This window comes from Panulirus ornatus, chromosome 12 (genome assembly GCF_036320965.1).
Source record: "Panulirus ornatus isolate Po-2019 chromosome 12, ASM3632096v1, whole genome shotgun sequence".
Lineage (NCBI taxonomy): Eukaryota > Metazoa > Arthropoda > Malacostraca > Decapoda > Palinuridae > Panulirus > Panulirus ornatus.
In genome coordinates this window covers 39,030,182-39,048,074 of record NC_092235.1, presented here as the reverse complement: position 1 = coordinate 39,048,074, position 17,893 = coordinate 39,030,182, and the positions used below count along the sequence as shown (strand labels likewise).

Here is a 17,893-nt window from a genome sequence, read left to right as displayed (position 1 = left end):
TGAGAGAGCAGAAGAGGGTGCTTTGAAATGGTTTGGGCACATGGAGAGAATGAGTGAGGAAAGATTGACCAAGAGGATATATGTGTCGGAGGTGGAGGGAACGAGGAGAAGTGGGAGACCAAATTGGAGGTGGAAAGGTGGAGTGAAAAAGATTTTGTGTGATCGGGGCCTGAACATGCAGGAGGGTTAAAGGAGGGCAAGGAATAGAGTGAATTGGAGCGATGTGGTATACCGGGGTTGACGTGCTGTCAGTGGATTGAATCAAGGCGTGTGAAGCGTCTGGGGTAAACCATGGAAAGCTGTGTAGGTATGTATATTTGCGCGTGTGGACGTATGTATATACATGTGTATGGGGGTGGGTTGGGCCATTTCTTTCGTCTGTTTTCTTGCGCTACCTCGCAAACGCGGGAGACATCGACAAAGCAAAAAAAAAAAAAAAAATATATATATATATATATATATATATATATATCCATATATATATATATATATATATATATATATATATATATATATATATATATATATATATATATATATATATATATATATATATATATATTCTTTCTTTTTCTTTTAAACTATTCGCCATTTCCCGCGTTAGCGAGGTAGCGTTAAGAACAGAGGACTGGGCCTTTTTTGGAATATCCTCACCTGGCCCCCTCTGTTCCTTCTTTTGGAAAATTAAAAAAAAAACGAGAGGGGAGGATTTCCAGACCCACGCTCCCTCCCTTTTTAGTCGCCTTCTACGACACGCAGGGAATACGTGGGAAGTATTCTTAATCCACTATCCCCAGGGATAATATATATATATATATATATATATATATATATATATATATATATATATATATATATATATATATATATATATATATGAATATATATATGATAGAGTTGATAGATATGCTCTTTGGAAGGTACTAAGAATGTATGGTGTGGGAGGCAAGTTGTTAGAAGCAGTGAAAAGTTTTTATCGAGGATGCAAGGCATATGTACGTGTAGGAAGAGAGGAAAGTGATTGGTTCTCAGTGAATATAGGTTTGCGGCAGAGGTGTGTGATGTCTTCATGGTTGTTTAATTTGTTTATGGATTGGGTTGTTAGGGAGGTGAATGCAAGAGTTTTGGAAGGAGGGGTAAGTATGCAGTCTGTTGTGGGTGAGAGAGCTTGGGAAGTGAGTCAGTTGTTGTTCGCTGATGATACAGCGCTGGTGCCTGATTCATGTGAGAAACTGCAGAAGCTGGTGACTGACTTTGGTAAAGTGTGTGAAAGAAGAAAGTTAAGAGTAAATGTGAATAAGAGCAAGGTTATTAGGTACAGTAGGGTTGACGGTCAAATCAATTGGGAGGTAAGTTTGAATGGAGAAAAACTGGAGGAAGTAAAGTGTTTTAGATATCTGGTAGTGGATCTGGTAGCGGATGGAACCATGGAAGCGGAAGTGAATCATAGGGTGGGGGAGGGGGCGAAAATTCCTGGGAGCCTTGAAGAATGTGTGGAAGTCGAGAACATTATCCCCGAAAGCAAAAATGGGTATGTTTGAAGGAATAGTCGTTCCAACAATGTTGTATGGTTGCGAGGCGTGGGCTATGGATAGAGTAGTGCGGAGGAGGGTGGATGTGCTGGAAATGAGATGTTTGAGGACAATATGTGGTGTGAGGTGGTTTGATCGAGTAAGTAATGGAAGGGTAAGAGAGATGATTGGAAATAAGAAGAGCGTGGTTGAGAGAGCAGAAGAGGGTGTTTTGAAATGGTTTGGGCACATGGAGAGAATTAGCGAGGAAAGATTGACCAAGAGGATATATGTGTCGGAGGTGGAGGGAACGAGAAGAAGTGGGAGACCAAATTGGAGGTGGAAAGATGGAGTGAAAAAGATTTTGAGTGATCGGGGCCTGAACATGCAGGAGGGTGAAAGGCGGGCAAGGAATAGAGTGAGTTTGATCGATATGGTATACCGGGGTCGACGTGTTGTCAATGGATTGATTCAGGGTATGTGAAGCGTCTGGGGTAAACCATGGAAACTTCTGTGGGGCCTGGATGTGGAAAGGGAGCTGTGGTTTCGAGCATTATTGCATGACAGCTAGAGACTGAATGTGAACGAATTGGCCTTTGATGTCTTTTCCTAGCGCTACCTCTCACACATGATGGGGAGGGGGATGGTATTCCATGTGTGGCGAGGTGGCGATGGGAATGAATAAAGGCAGATAGTGTGAATTGTGTACATGTGTATATATGTATATGTCTGTGTGTGTATATATATGTGTACATTTTGATGTATAGGTATGTATATTTGCGTGTGGGGACGTGTATGTATATATATGTGTATTGGGGGTGGGTATGGTTTGCGGCAGGGGTGTGTGATGTCTCCATGGTTGTTTGATTTGTTTATGGATGGGTTGATAGTGAGGTGAATGCAAGATTTTTGGATAGAGTAGTGCGGAGGGTGGATGTGCTAGAAATGAGATGTTTGAGGACAATATGTGGTGTGAGGTGGTTTGATCGATTAAGTAATGTAAGGGTAAGAGAGATGTGTGGAAATAAAAAGAGCGTGGCTGAGAGAGCAGAGGAGGGTGTTTTGAAATGGTTTGGGCACATGGAGAGAATGAGTGAGGAAAGATTGACCAAGAGGATATATGTGTCGGAGGCGGAGGGAACGAGGAGAAGTGGGAGACCAAATAGGAGGTGGAAAGATGGAGTGAAAAAGATTTTGTGTGATCGGGGCCTGAACATGCAAGAGGGTGAAAGGAGGGCGGGGAATGGAGTGAATTGGATCGATGTGATATACCGGGGTTGACGTGCTGTCAGTGGATTGAATCAGGGCATATGAAGCGTGTGGGGTAAACCATGGAAAGTTGTGTGGGGCCTGGATGTGGAAAGGGAGCTGTGGTTTTCGGGCATTGTTGCATGACAGCTGGAGACTGAGTGTGAGCGAATGGGGCCTTTGTTGTGTTTTCCTAGTGCTCCCTCGCGCACATGAGGGGGAAGGGGGATGGTATTCCGTGTGTGGCGGGGTGGCGATGGGAATGAATGGGGGCAGACAGTGTGAATTGTGTGCGTAGGTATATGTGTGTGTGTCTGTGTGTGTATGTATGTGTTTACGTTGAGATGTGTGGGTGTGTGTATTTGCGTGTGTGGGCGTGTATGTGTGTACATTGTGTGTGGGGGTGGGTTGGGCCATTTCTTTCGTCTGTTTCCTTGCGCTGCCTCGCAAACGCGGGAGACAGCGACAAAGCAAAATGAATAGATATAGGTATATGTGTGTATATATATATATATATATATATATATATATATATATATATATATATATATATATATATATATATATATATATATATATATATATATATATATATATATTATCCCTGGGGATAGGGGAGAAAGAATACTTCCCACGTATTCCCTGCGTGTCGTAGAAGGCGACTAAAAGGGGAGGGAGCGGGGGGCTGGAAATCCTCCCCTCTCTATTTTTTTTTTTTTCCAAAAGAAGGAACAGAGAATTGGGCCAGGTGAGGATATTCCCCCAAAGGCCCAGTCCTCTGTTCTTAACGCTGCCTCGCTAATGCGGGAAATGGCGAAGAGTTTGAAAATATATATATATATATATATATATATATATATACATATACCATTGCAGGCATGTTCTGTGTCTGTCCACCCTACATCCAATCGCCTGAACCCAAAAACACATCCAACCTTCATTTAAAGCAACCTAGAGATCTAGTTTCCACTACCGTACCTAGCAGCTTGTCCTATAATATACTACCCTATTCTCGAACAGATATTTACCCATATCCGACCTGAATCTATTTATTTCTTATTAAAATCTATTATTTCTTTTCCTATCTGTGTGCTCCATTCTAAGATCTTTATTCATGCTACCTTTATCAATGGCTTTCACCCACTGAAAAGTTCTAATAAAGTCCCCTCTAGCCCTCATCCTCTTAAGTGAGAGTAATTTTAGGTTTTCTAACCTTTCTTTTTAACTTAGATTTCTAATTCCAGTAATTGTCTTTGTCATTCGACTTTCTAATCTGTCTGAACAGTCTATATGACCTGCATAGTACGGAACCCCAAACTGTACCGCATAATCCAAACCTGGTGTCCCCAACGCAAGACAAAGTTACAATAATACTCCAGGAATTTTTTTGCCAACAGTCCTATTTATGAACTCTAACATCCGATAAGCCTTATCAAACACTTTAGTACATTGTTGCCGTGGCAGTATCAGTGATTATGAATTTCCTTGGCCAGTATCATTTCATTTTTTCTTTGAATTGGAGGCTTCAGCCACTGACAGAAGTCCACATCGAGGCCGGGCCGAAATACAGCGAGGATTATGAGGGAGAAAAAGGAGGCAAAGGAAAGTATTTAAGAATTTTTGGGAAGTGAAAAACCTGTTGTCTTGCTCATGTTTCCTTTTTTTTATCAGACTAGTACCTAATGTGATCTGGATACTCATACCAGGCTTTAATGAGGGCATTAGTTTCCTTGACTGTTTCCTTACTATGAAATGGTACTCCTATATATGTATATACACATATGCACTTGAAGAACGAATATGTTGGTATTTCCCAGTGCAGCATGATTAATCAGTCAGGGTTATTTGATTAAGTTATACATTTTATAATCAGTGTCATTACGAAAGAAGATATCTAGCAAATCTATAGACAACTTACCGGCGAATGTGCATTTTCGTCTTCCAGACTTCGCAAAGCAGCGAGCATCAGCAGATCTGGCAGTCACTGACCCCTAAAGACCTGGTGTTGAGCCGGGAGGAGGGTATGAAGCGGGTGATGACACATCCCTTTGTTTTCTTAGTGGCAGAGAACTACCTTAACAACAAGTACGGTAAAGACTGTCGCTACCTCATCCTACCCAAGCCCTACTTTCCGTCAATGAGCGCTTTTGCCATCAGGAAGGGATCCCCATTGATTCCAGTGTTAAACAAGATGTAAGTTGTGAAGACATTTTCTTTGAATCGATGACAGTATTTCCTGCTTTCCCGTAGTCTACATCATATAACCCTTTACTTTTCTGTACTGTACATAGCCCACGTTGAACAGAAGTTCACGTGTGTTAACCAAAATGTAGTGATCTAATGGTTGATAATGTTCTTGAAATCTCCGCTTGATTTGATATGTGGTGAGGAGCAAAGGACATCTTGGACTATCTTAACAAAGTATACACTATGGTCTTTGCCTCCACCTCAACATTGTGCCTCTACCTCACCCCTCTGCCGCTACCTCGCCATTGTGCCTCTACCTCACCCCTCTGCCGCTACCTCGCCATTGTGCCTCTACCTCACCCCTCTGCCGCTACCTCGCCATTGTGCCTCTACCTCACCCCTCTGCCGCTACCTCGCCATTGTGCCTCTACCTCACCCCTCTGCCGCTACCTCACAATTGTGCCTCTACCTCACCCTTTTGCCACTATCTCACCATTGTACTTCTAATTCACCACTGCAGAATCTTGAGGATGAAGACGACGGGGTTGATGATGAAGTGGCACAAGGAGTGGATGCCAACCCCAGTCGAATGTAATGACATAGAGTTTTCACCGGTGGAGCTGAGGATCGTCGTCACACCTTTCATTCTCTTAGGGACTGGTATGGCTATCGCCCTTTTTTTCTTAGCCGCTGAAAATATATCATCGAATAAGAAAAGAAAGTATATAAAAGCTAATATGAAATACAAGAGAAGGCATTTTCGAATTATGAATAAATATTAAAAAGGTCGACTGTATTTGAAAACCTACTGTAACGAGAAAGACAAATCAGGTTACTAAAGAAGGTCTTGCTGACTCTTTAAGTGCTGTATCTACACTCTGCATGTGTTCTGGAATTTAGATGTCCACTGTAATATTCTTGTTGCTGTTTTTATGCTACTGTTAATCAAGTTACAGATTGACGTATGTCCAGCAACTACGTAAATGGGACTAGAGACTTAAAGTGGCTTTAAATACTTGTTGCTTTTCAGCCATCTGCACCTTACCTTTAGTAACTCTGTTCAAAGATACTTTTGCTGTAGAAAGGTAAATGAATAATCATTTCAGGTCCTTATATTCCCAACTGTCATCCTATTGCATAAGAAAATAAAAAAAAGAAATCAGGTTTAACCAAATGTATCTGGTTTTTAACAAAATCTCATAGATATTATATGACTGAATCCTTGTTTCCCGTATTCCTTGGCAATAGAGCATACGTACAGGTTCAAACACATTATCTTTCAGTGATAAGATATTATAATCGCTAGTATCATCAACTGTATCTTCTTGGCCAGTAGCAATCACATTTAGGAATCTTTTAATTTTGATCATATATCTCTAGAAACCATTATCCAAATGAGGTCAAGTAACGCGAAAAAATAAAAACTTTATTTCAGTTTCTTTGTGAGTTTGATTTTTTCCAGTAACATATCTTTAGGGACATGATGGCAAGAAAGCCTTTTAAATCATCTCAAAGTGCAAATAATGGTCACATATTATCATAATCTTTCAAACATTATATATATATATATATATATATATATATATATATATATATATATATATATATATATATATATATATATATATATATATATATATATATATATATATATATATATATATATATATATATATATATATATATATATATATATATATGTATATATATATATATATACATATATATATATATATATATATATATATATATATATATATATATATATATATATATATATATATATATATTATCCCTGGGGATAGGGGATTAAGAATACTTCCCACGTATTCCCTGCGTGTCGTAGAAGGCGACTAAAAGGGGAGGGAGCGGGGGGGCTGGAAATCCTCCCCTCTCGTTTTTTTTTAATTTTCCAAAAGAAGGAACAGAGGGGGCCAGGTGAGGATATTCCAAAAAAAGTCCTAGTCCTCTGTTCTTAACGCTACCTCGCTAACGCGGGAAATGGCGAATAGTTTAAAAGAAGAAAAAGATATATATATATATATATATATATATATATATATATATATATATATATATATATATATATATATATATGGAGAAAAACTGGAGGAAGTGAAGTGTTTTAGATATCTGGGAGTGGATCTGGCAGCGGATGGAACCATGGAAGCGGAAGTGGATCATAGGGTGGGGGAGGGGGCGAAAATTCTGGGAGCCTTGAAGAATGTGTGGAAGTCGAGAACATTATCTCGGAAAGTAAAAATGGGTATGTTTGAAGGAATAGTGGTTCCAACAATGTTGTATGGTTGCGAGGCGTGGGCTATGGATAGAGTTATGCGCAGGAGGATGGATGTGCTGGAAATGAGATGTTTGAGGACAATGTGTGGTGTGAGGTGGTTTGATCGAGTAAGTAACGTAAGGGTAAGAGAGATGTGTGGAAATAAAAAGAGCGTGGTTGAGAGAGCAGAAGAGGGTGTTTTGAAATGGTTTGGGCACATGGAGAGAATGAGTGAGGAAAGATTGACCAAGAGGATATATGTGTTGGAGGTGGAGGGAACGAGAAGAAGAGGGAAACCAAATTGGAGGTGGAAAGATGGAGTGAAAAAGATTTTGTGTGATCGGGGCCTGAACATGCAGGAGGGTGAAAGTAGGGCAAGGAATAGAGTGAATTGGATCGATGTGGTATACCGGGGTTGACGTGCTGTCAGTGGATTGAATCAAGGCATGTGGAGCGGCTGGGGTAAACCATCGAAAGCTGTGTAGGTATGTATAATTGCGTGTGTGGACGTATGTATATACATGTGTATGGGGGTGGGTTGGGCCATTTCTTTCGTCTGTTTCCTTGCGCTACCTCGCAAACGCGGGAGATAGCTGATAAAATATGGTAGTATATATATATATATATATATATATATATATATATATATATATATATATATATATATATATATGTATATAAAGGCAAAGGCAAAGGGGATAAGGGCATAAGGGGGATAAGAGTGAGTGCTCAAATTACAGAGGTATAAGTTTTTGAGTATTCCTGGTAAATTATATGGGAGGATATTGATTGAGAGGGTGAAGCCATGTACAGAGCATCAGATTGGGGAAGAGCAGTGTGGTTTCAGAAGTGGTAGAGGATGTGTGGATTAGGTGTTTGCTTTGAAGAATGTATGTGAGAAATACTTAGAAAAGCAAATGGATTTGTATGTAGCATTTATGGATCTGGAGAAGGCATATGATAGAGTTGATAGAGATGCTCTGTGGAAGGTATTAAGAATATATGGTGTGGGAGGAAAGTTGTTAGAAGCAGTGAAAAGTTTTTATCGAGGATGTAAGGCATGTGTACGTGTAGGAAGAGAGGAAAGTGATTGGTTCTCAGTGAATGTAGGTTTGCGGCAGGGGTGTGTGATGTCTCCATGGTTGTTTAATTTGTTTATGGATGGGGTTGTTACGGGGGTGAATGCAAGAGTTTTGGAAAAAGGGGCAAGTATGAAGTCTGTTGTGGATGAGAGAGCTTGGGAAGTGAGTCAGTTGTTGTTCGCTGATGATACAGCGCTGGTGGCTGATCCATGTGAGAAACTGCAGAAGCTGGTGACTGAGTTTGGTAAAGTGTGTGAAAGAAGAAAGTTAAGAGTAAATGTGAATAAGAGTAAGGTTATTAGGTACAGTAGGGTTGAGGGTCAAGTCAATTGGGAGGTGAGTTTGAATGGAGAAAAACTGGAGGAAGTGAAGTTTTTTAGATATCTGGGAGTGGATCTGGCAGCGGATGGAACCATGGAAGCGGAAGTGGATCATAGGGTGGGGGAGGGGGCGAAAATTCTGGGAGCCTTGAAGAATGTGTGGAAGTCGAGAACATTATCTCGGAAAGGAAAAATGGGTATGTTTGAAGGAATAGTAGTTCCAACAATGTTGTATGGTTGCGAGGCGTGGGCTATGGATAGAGTTGTGCGCAGGAGGATGGATGTGCTGGGATTGAGATGTTTGAGGACAATGTGTGGTGTGAGGTGGTTTGATCGAGTAAGTAACGTAAGGGTAAGAGAGATGTGTGGAAATAAAAAGAGCGTGGTTGAGAGAGCAGAAGAGGGTGTTTTGAAATGGTTCGGGCACATGGAGAGAATGAGTGAGGGAAGATTGACCAAGAGAATATATGTGTCGGAGCTGGAGGGAACGAGGAGAAGAGGGACACCAAATTCGAGGTGGAAAGATGGAGTGAAAAAGATTTTGTGTGATCGGGGCCTGAACATGCAGGAGGGTGAAAGGAGGGCAAGGACTAGAGTGAATTGGAGCGATGTGGTATACCGAGGTTGACGTGCTGTCAGTGGATTGAATCAAGGCATGTGAAGAGTCTGGGGTAAACCATGGAAAGCTGTGTAGGTATGTATATTTGCGTGTGTGGACGTATGTATATACATGTGTATGGGGGTGGGTTGGGCCATTTCTTTCGTCTGTTTCCTTGCGCTACCTCGCAAACGCGGGAGACAGCGACAAAGCAAAAAAAAAAAAAAAGAATATATATATATATATATATATATATATATATATATATATATATATATATATATATATATATATATATATATATATTATTTTTTTTTTATTATACTTTGTCGCTGTCTCCCGCGTTTGAGAGGTAGCGCAAGGAAACAGACGAAAGAAATGGCCCAGCCCCCCCCCATACACATGTATATACATACGTCCACACACGCAAATATACACACCTACACAGCTTTCCATGTTTTACCCCAGACGCTTCACATGCCTGATTCAATCCACTGACAGCACGTCAACCCCGGTATACCACATCGCTCCAATTCACTCTATTCCTTGCCCTCCTTTCACCCTCCTGCATGTTCAGGCCCCGATCACACAAAATCTCTTTTCACTCCATCTTTCCACCTCCAATTTGGTCTCCCTCTTCTCCTCGTTCCCTCCACCTCCGACACATATATCCTCTTGGTCAATCTTTCCTCACTCATTCTCTCCATGTGCCCAAACCACTTCAAAACACCCTCTTCTGCTCTCTCAACCACGCTCTTTTTATTTCCACACATCTCTCTTACCCTTACGTTACTCACTCGATCAAACCACCTCACACCACACATTGTCCTCAAACATCTCATTTCCAGCACATCCATCCTCCTGCGCACAACTCTATCCATAGCCCACGCCTCGCAACCATACAACATTGTTGGAACCACTATTCCTTCAAACATACCCATTTTTGCTTTCCGAGATAATGTTCTCGACTTCCACACATTCCTCAAGGCCCCAGAATTTTCGCCCCCTCCCCCACCCTATGATCCACTTCCGCTTCCATGGTTCCATCCGCTGCCAGATCCACTCCCAGATATCTAAAACACTTCACTTCCTCCGGTTTTTCTCCATTCAAACTCACCTCCCAATTGACTTGACCCTCAACCCTACTGTACCTAATAACCTTGCTCTTATTCACATTTACTCTTAACTTTCTTCTTCCACACACTTTACCAAACTCAGTCACCAGCTTCTGCAGTTTCTCACATGAATCAGCCACCAGCGCTGTATCATCAGCGAACAACAACTGACTCACTTCCCAAGCTCTCTCATCCCCAACAGACTTCATACTTGCCCCTCTTTCCAAAACTCTTGCATTTACCTCCCTGACAACCCCATCCATAAACAAATTAAACAACCATGGAGACATCACACACCCCTGCCGCAAACCTACATTCACTGAGAACCAATCACTCTCCTCTCTTCCTACACGTACACATGCCTTACAACCTCGATAAAAACTTTTCACTGCTTCTAAGATCTTTCCTCCCACACCATATATTCTTAATACCTTCCACAGAGCATCTCTATCAACTCTATCATATGCCTTCTCCAGATCCATAAATGCTACATACAAATCCATTTGCTTTTCTAAGTATTTCTCACATACATTCTTCAAAGCAAACACCTGATCCACACATCCTCTACCACTTCTGAAACCACACTGCTCTTCCCCAATCTGATGCTCTGTACATGCCTTCACCCTCTCAATCAATACCCTCCCATATAATTTACCAGGAATACTCAACAAACTTATACCTCTGAAATTTGAGCACTCACTCTTATCCCCTTTGCCTTTGTACAATGGCACTATGCACGCATTTCGCCAATCCTCAGGCACCTCACCATGAGTCATACATACATTAAATAACCTTACCAACCAGTCAATAATACAGTCACCCCCTTTTTTAATGAATTCCACTGCAATACCATCCAAACCTGCTGCCTTGCCGGCTTTCATCTTCCGCAAAGCTTTTACTACCTCTTCTCTGTTTACCAAATCATTTTCCCTAACCCTCTCACTTTGCACAGCACCTCGACCAGAACACCCTATATCTGCCACTCTATCATCAAACACATCCAACAAACCTTCAAAATACTCAGTCCATCTCTTTCTCACATCACCACTACTTGTTATCACCTCCCCATTTGCGCCCTTCACTGAAGTTCCCATTTGCTCCCTTGTCTGACGCACTTTATTTACCTCCCTCCAGAACATCTTTTTATTCTCCCTAAAATTTAATGATACTCTCTCACCCCAACTTTCATTTGCCCTTCTTTTTCACCTCTACACCTTTCTCTTGACCTCCTGTGTCTTTCTTTTTATATATCTCCCACTCAATTGCATTTTTTTCCCTGCAAAAATCGTCCAAATGACTCTCTCTTCTCTTTCACTACTAATCTTACTTCTTCATCCCACCACTCACTACCCTTTCTAATCAACCCACCTCCCACTCTTCTCATGCCACAAGCATCTTTTGCGCAATCCATCACTGATTCCCTAAATACATCCCATTCCTCCCCCACTCCCCTTACTTCCATTGTTCTCACCTTTTCCATTCTGTACTCAGTCTCTCTTGGTACTTCCTCACACAAGTCTCCCTCCCAAGCTCACTTACTCTCACCACCCTCTTCACCCCAACATTCACTCTTCCTTTCTGAAAACCCATACAAATCTTCACATTAGCCTCCACAAGATAATGATCAGACATCCCTCCAGTTGCACCTCTCAGCACATTAACATCCAAAAGTCTCTCATTTGCGCGCCTGTAAATTAACACGTAATCCAATAACGCTCTCTGGCCATCTCTCCTACTTACAAGCTCTTCACCATTTCCATTTACAACACTGAACACCCCATGTATACCAATCATTCCCTAAACTGCCACATTACTCACCTTTGCATTCAAATCACCCATCACTATAACCCGGTCTCGTGCATCAAAACCACTAACACACTCATTTAGCTGCTCCCAAAACACTTGCCTTTCATGATCTTTCTTCTCATTCCCAAGTGCATATGCACCAATAATCACCCATCTCTCTCCATCAACTTTCAGTTTTACCCATATTAATTGAGAATTTACTTTCTTACATTCTATCACATACTCCCACAACTCCTGTTTCAGGAGTACTGCTACTCCTTCCCTAGCTCTTTTCCTCTCACTAACACCTGACTTTACTCCCAAGACATTCCCAAATCACTCTTCCCCTTTACCCTTGAGCTTCGTTTCACTCAGAGCCAAAACATCCAGGTTCCTTTCCTCAAACATACTACCAATCTCTCCTTTTTTCACATCTTGGTTACATCCACACACATTTCGACACCCCAGTCTGAGCCATCGAGGAGGATGAGCACTCCCCGCGTGACTCCTTCTTCTCTTTCCCATTTTAGAAAGTTAAAATATATATATATATATATATATATATATATATATATATATATATATATATATATATATATATATATATATATATATATATATATATATATATATATATATATATATATATGGGGAAGAGCAGTGTGGTTTCAGAAGTGGTAGAGGATGTGTGGATCAGGTGTTTGCTTTGAAGAATGTACGTGAGAAATACTTAGAAAAGCAAATGGATTTGTATGTAGCATTTATGGATCTGGAGAAGGCATATGATAGAGTTGATAGAGATGCTCTGTGGAAGGTATTAAGAATATATGGTGTGGGAGGAAAGTTGTTAGAAGCAGTGAAAAGTTTTTATCGAGAATGTAAGGCATGTGTACGTGTAGGAAGAGAGGAAAGTGATTGGTTCTCAGTGAATGTAGGTTTGCGGCAGGGGTGTGTGATGTCTCCATGGTTGTTTAATTTGTTTATGGATGGGGTTGTTAGGGAGGTAAATGCAAGAGTTTTGGAAAGAGGGGCAAGTATGAAGTCTGTTGGGGATGAGAGAGCTTGGAAGTGAGTCAGTTGTTGTTCGCTGATGATACAGCGCTGGTGGCTGATTCATGTGAGAAACTGCAGAAGCTGGTGACTGACTTTGGAAAAGTGTGTGGAAGAAGAAAGTTAAGAGTAAATGTGAATAAGAGCAAGGTTATTAGGTACAGTAGGGTTGAGGGTCAAGTCAATTGGGAGGTGAGTTTGAATGGAGAAAAACTGGAGGAAGTGAAGTGTTTTAGATATCTGGGAGTGGATCTGGCAGCGGATGGAACCATGGAAGCGGAGGTGGATCACAGGGTGGGGAAGGGGGCGAAAATCCTGGGGGCCTTGAAGAATGTGTGGAAGTCGAGAACATTATCTCGGAAAGCAAAAATGGGTATGTTTGAAGGAATAGTGGTTCCAACAATGTTGTATGGTTGCGAGGCGTGGGCTATGGATAGAGTTGTGCGCAGGAGGATGGATGTGCTGGAAATGAGATGTTTGAGGACAATGTGTGGTGTGAGGTGGTTTGATCGAGTGAGCAACGTAAGGGTAAGAGAGATGTGTGGAAATAAAAAGAGCGTGGTTGAGAGAGCAGAAGAGGGTGTTTTGAAGTGGTTTGGGCATATGGAGAGGATGAGTGAGGAAAGATTGACCAAGAGGATATATATGTCGGAGGTGGAGGGAACAAGGAGAAGAGGGAGACCAAATTGGAGGTGGAAAGATGGAGTGAAAAAGATTTTGTGTGATCGGGGCCTGAACATGCAGGAGGGTGAAAGGAGGGCAAGGAATAGAGTGAATTGGAGCGATGTGGTATACCGGGGTTGACGTGCTGTCAGTGGATTGAATCAAGGCATGTGAAGCGTCTGGGGTAAACCATGGAAAGCTGTGTAGGTATGTATATTTGCGTGTGTGGGCGTATGTATATACATGTGTATGGGGGGGGTTGGGCCATTTCTTTCGTCTGTTTCCTTGCGCTACCTCGCAAACGCGGGAGACAGCGACAAAGTATAATAAAAATTAAAATATATATATATATATATATATATATATATATATATATATATATATATATATATATATATATATATATATATATACATACATATATATATATATATATATATATATATATATATATATATATATATATATATATATATATATATATATATATATATATATATATATATATGTATATATACATATAAATATATATATATATATATATATATATATATATATATATATATATATATATATTATATATATATATATATATATATATATATATATATATATATATATATATATATATATATATATATATATATATATATATATATATATATATATATATATATATATATATATATATATATATATATATATATATATATATATATATATATACATATATATATATATATATATATATATATATATATATATATATATATATATATATATATATATATATATATATATATATATATATGTATATATATATATATATATATATATATATATATATGTATATATATATATATATATATATATATATATATATATATATATATATATATATATATATATATATATATATATATATATGTTAATGTGCTGAGTGGTGCAACTGGAGGGATGTCTGATCATTATCTTGTGGAGGCTACGGTGAAGATTTGTATGGGTTTTCAGAAAAGAAGAGTGAATGTTGGGGTGAAGAGGGTGGTGAGAGTAAGTGAGCTTGGGAAGGAGACTTGTGTGAGGAAGTACCAGGAAAGACTGAGTACAGAATGGAAAAAGGTGAGAACAATGGAAGTAAGGGGAGTGGGGGAGGAATGGGATGTATTTAGGGAATCAGTGATGGATTGCGCAAAAGATGCTTGTGGCATGAGAAGAGTGGGAGGTGGGTTGATTAGAAAGGGTAGTGAGTGGTGGGATGAAGAAGTAAGAGTATTAGTGAAAGAGAAGAGAGAGGCATTTGGACGATTTTGGCAGGGAAAAAATGAAATTGAGTGGGAGATGTATAAAGGAAAGAGACAGGAGGTCAAGAGAAAGGTGCAAGAGGTGAAAAAAAGGGCAAATGAGAGTTGGGGTGAGAGAGTATCATTAAATTTTAGGGAGAATAAAAAGATGTTCTGGAAGGAGGTAAATAAAGTGCGTAAGACAAGGTAGCAAATGGGAACTTCAGTGAAGGGCGCAAATGGGGAGGTGATAACAAGTAGTGGTGATGTGAGAAGGAGATGGAGTGAGTATTTTGAAGGTTTGTTGAATGTGTTTGATGATAGAGTGGCAGATATAGGGTGTTTTGGTCGAGGCGGTGTGCAAAGTGAGAGGGTTAGGGAAAATGATTTGGTAAACAGAGAAGAGGTAGTAAAAGCTTTGCGGAAGATGAAAGCCGGCAAGGCAGCAGGTTTGGATGGTATTGCAGTGGAATTTAATAAAAAAGGGGGTGACTGTATTGTTGACTGGTTGGTAAGGTTATTTAATGTATGTATGACTCATGGTGAGGTGCCTGAGGATTGGCGGAATGCGTGCATAGTGCCATTGTACAAAGGCAAAGGGGATATGAGTGAGTGCTCAAATTACAGAGGTATAAGTTTGTTGAGTATTCCTGGTAAATTATATGGGAGGATATTGATATAGAGGGTGAAGGCATATACATAGCATCATATTGGGGAAGAGCAGTGTGGTTTCAGAAGTGGTAGAGGATGTGTGGATCAGGTGTTTGCTTTGAAGAATGTATGTGAGGAATACTTAGAAATCAAATGGATTTGTATGTAGCATTTATGGATCTGGAGAAGGCATATGATAGAGTTGATAGAGATGCTCAGTGGAAGGTATTAAGAATATATGCTGTGGTTCAAGTTGTTAGAAGCAGTGAAAAGTTTTTATCAAGGATGTAAGGCATGTGTACGTGTAGGAAGAGAGGAAAGTGATTGGTTCTCAGTGAATGTAGGTTTGCGGCAGGGGTGTTTGATGTCTCCATGGTTGTTTAATTTCTTTATGGATGGGGTTGTTAGGGAGGTGAATGCAAGAGTTTTGGAAAGAGGGGCAAGTATGAAGTCTGTTGGGGATGAGAGAGCTTGGGAAGTGAGTCAGTTGTTGTTCGCTGATGATACAGCGCTGGTGGCTGATTCATGTGAGAAACTGCAGAAGCTGGTGACTGAGTTTGGAAAAGTGTGTGAAAGAAGAAAGTTAAGAGTAAATGTGAATAAGAGCAAGGTTATTAGGTACAGTAGGGTTGAGGGTCAAGTCAATTGGGAGGTGAGTTTGAATGGAGAAAAACTGGAGGAAGTGAAGTGTTTTAGATATCTGGGAGTGGATCTGGCAGCGGATGGAACCATGGAAGCGGAAATGGATCATAGGGTGGGGGAGGGGGCGAAAATTCTGGGAGCCTTAAACAATGTGTGGAAGTCGAGAACATTATCTCGGAAAGCAAAAATGGGTATGTTTGAAGGAATAGTGGTTCCAGCAATGTTGTATGGTTGCGAGGTGTGGGCTATGGATAGAGTTGTGCGCAGGAGGATGGATGTGCTGGAAATGAGATGTTTGAGGACAATGTGTGGTGTGAGGTGGTTTGATCGAGTAAGTAACGTAAGGGTAAGAGAGATGTGTGGAAATAAAAAGAGCGTGGTTGAGAGAGCAGAAGATGGTGTTTTGAAATGGTTCGGGCACATGGAGAGAATGATTGAGGAAAGATTGACCAAGAGAATATATGTGTCGGAGGTGGAGGGAACGAGGAGAAGTGGGAGACCAAATTGGAGGTGGAAAGATGGAGTGAAAAAGATTTTGTGTGATCGGGGCCTGAACATGCAGGAGGGTGAAAGGAGGGCAAGGAATAGAGTGAATTGGAGTGATGTGGTATACCGGGGTTGACGTGCTCTCAGTGGATTGAATCAATGCATGTGAAGTGTCTGGGGTAAACCATGGAAAGCTGTGTAGGTATGTATATTTGCGTGTGTGGACGTATGTATATACATGTGTATGGGGGTTGGTTTGGGCCATTTCTTTCGTCTGTTTCCTTGCGCTACCTCGCAAACGCGGGAAACAGCGAGAAAGCAAAAAAAAAAAAAAAATATATATATATATATATATATATATATATATATATATATATATGTATATATATATATATATATATATATATATATATATATATATATATATATATATATATATATATATATATATATATTTTTTTTTTTTTTTTCAAACTATTTGCCATTTCCCGCGTTAGCGAGGTAGCGTTAAGAACAGAGGACTGGGCCTTTGAGGGAATATCCTCACCTGGGCCCCTTCTCTGTTCCCTCTTTTGGAAAATTAAAAAAAAAAAAAAAAAAAAAAAAATGAGAGGGGAGGATTTCCAGCCCCCCGCTCCCTCCCCTTTTAGTCGCCTTCTACGACACGCAGGGAATACGTGGGAAGTATTCTTTCTCCCCTATCCCCGGGGATAAATACATATATATATATATATGTATATATATATATATATATATATATATATATATATATATATATATATATATATATATATATATATATATATATATATATATATATATATATATATATATATATATATATATATATATATATATATATATATATATATATATATATATATATATATATATATTGAAGGGGGCTTGGTGAGAATATTCCCTCAAAGGCCCAATTATCTGTTCTTAACGCTGCCTCGCTAACGCGACACATGGCGAATAGTTTGAAAGATATATA

At 39.8% G+C, this 17,893-nt stretch overlaps 1 protein-coding gene across 1 annotated transcript in view; it reads left to right on the top strand.

Moving 5' to 3' along the window:
- LOC139751735 (probable glutamate receptor) overlaps positions 1–6,352 on the top strand; it is a 181,138-nt gene extending 174,786 nt beyond the window's left edge. The window contains exons 9-10 of the mRNA XM_071667288.1: positions 4,705–4,952; positions 5,467–6,352. Coding sequence (XP_071523389.1) covers positions 4,705–4,952; positions 5,467–5,728 — 510 coding nt within the window. The 3' untranslated portion in view covers positions 5,729–6,352. The remainder of the gene's footprint in view (positions 1–4,704; positions 4,953–5,466) is intronic.
- Positions 6,353–17,893: the final 11,541 nt, after the last annotated feature.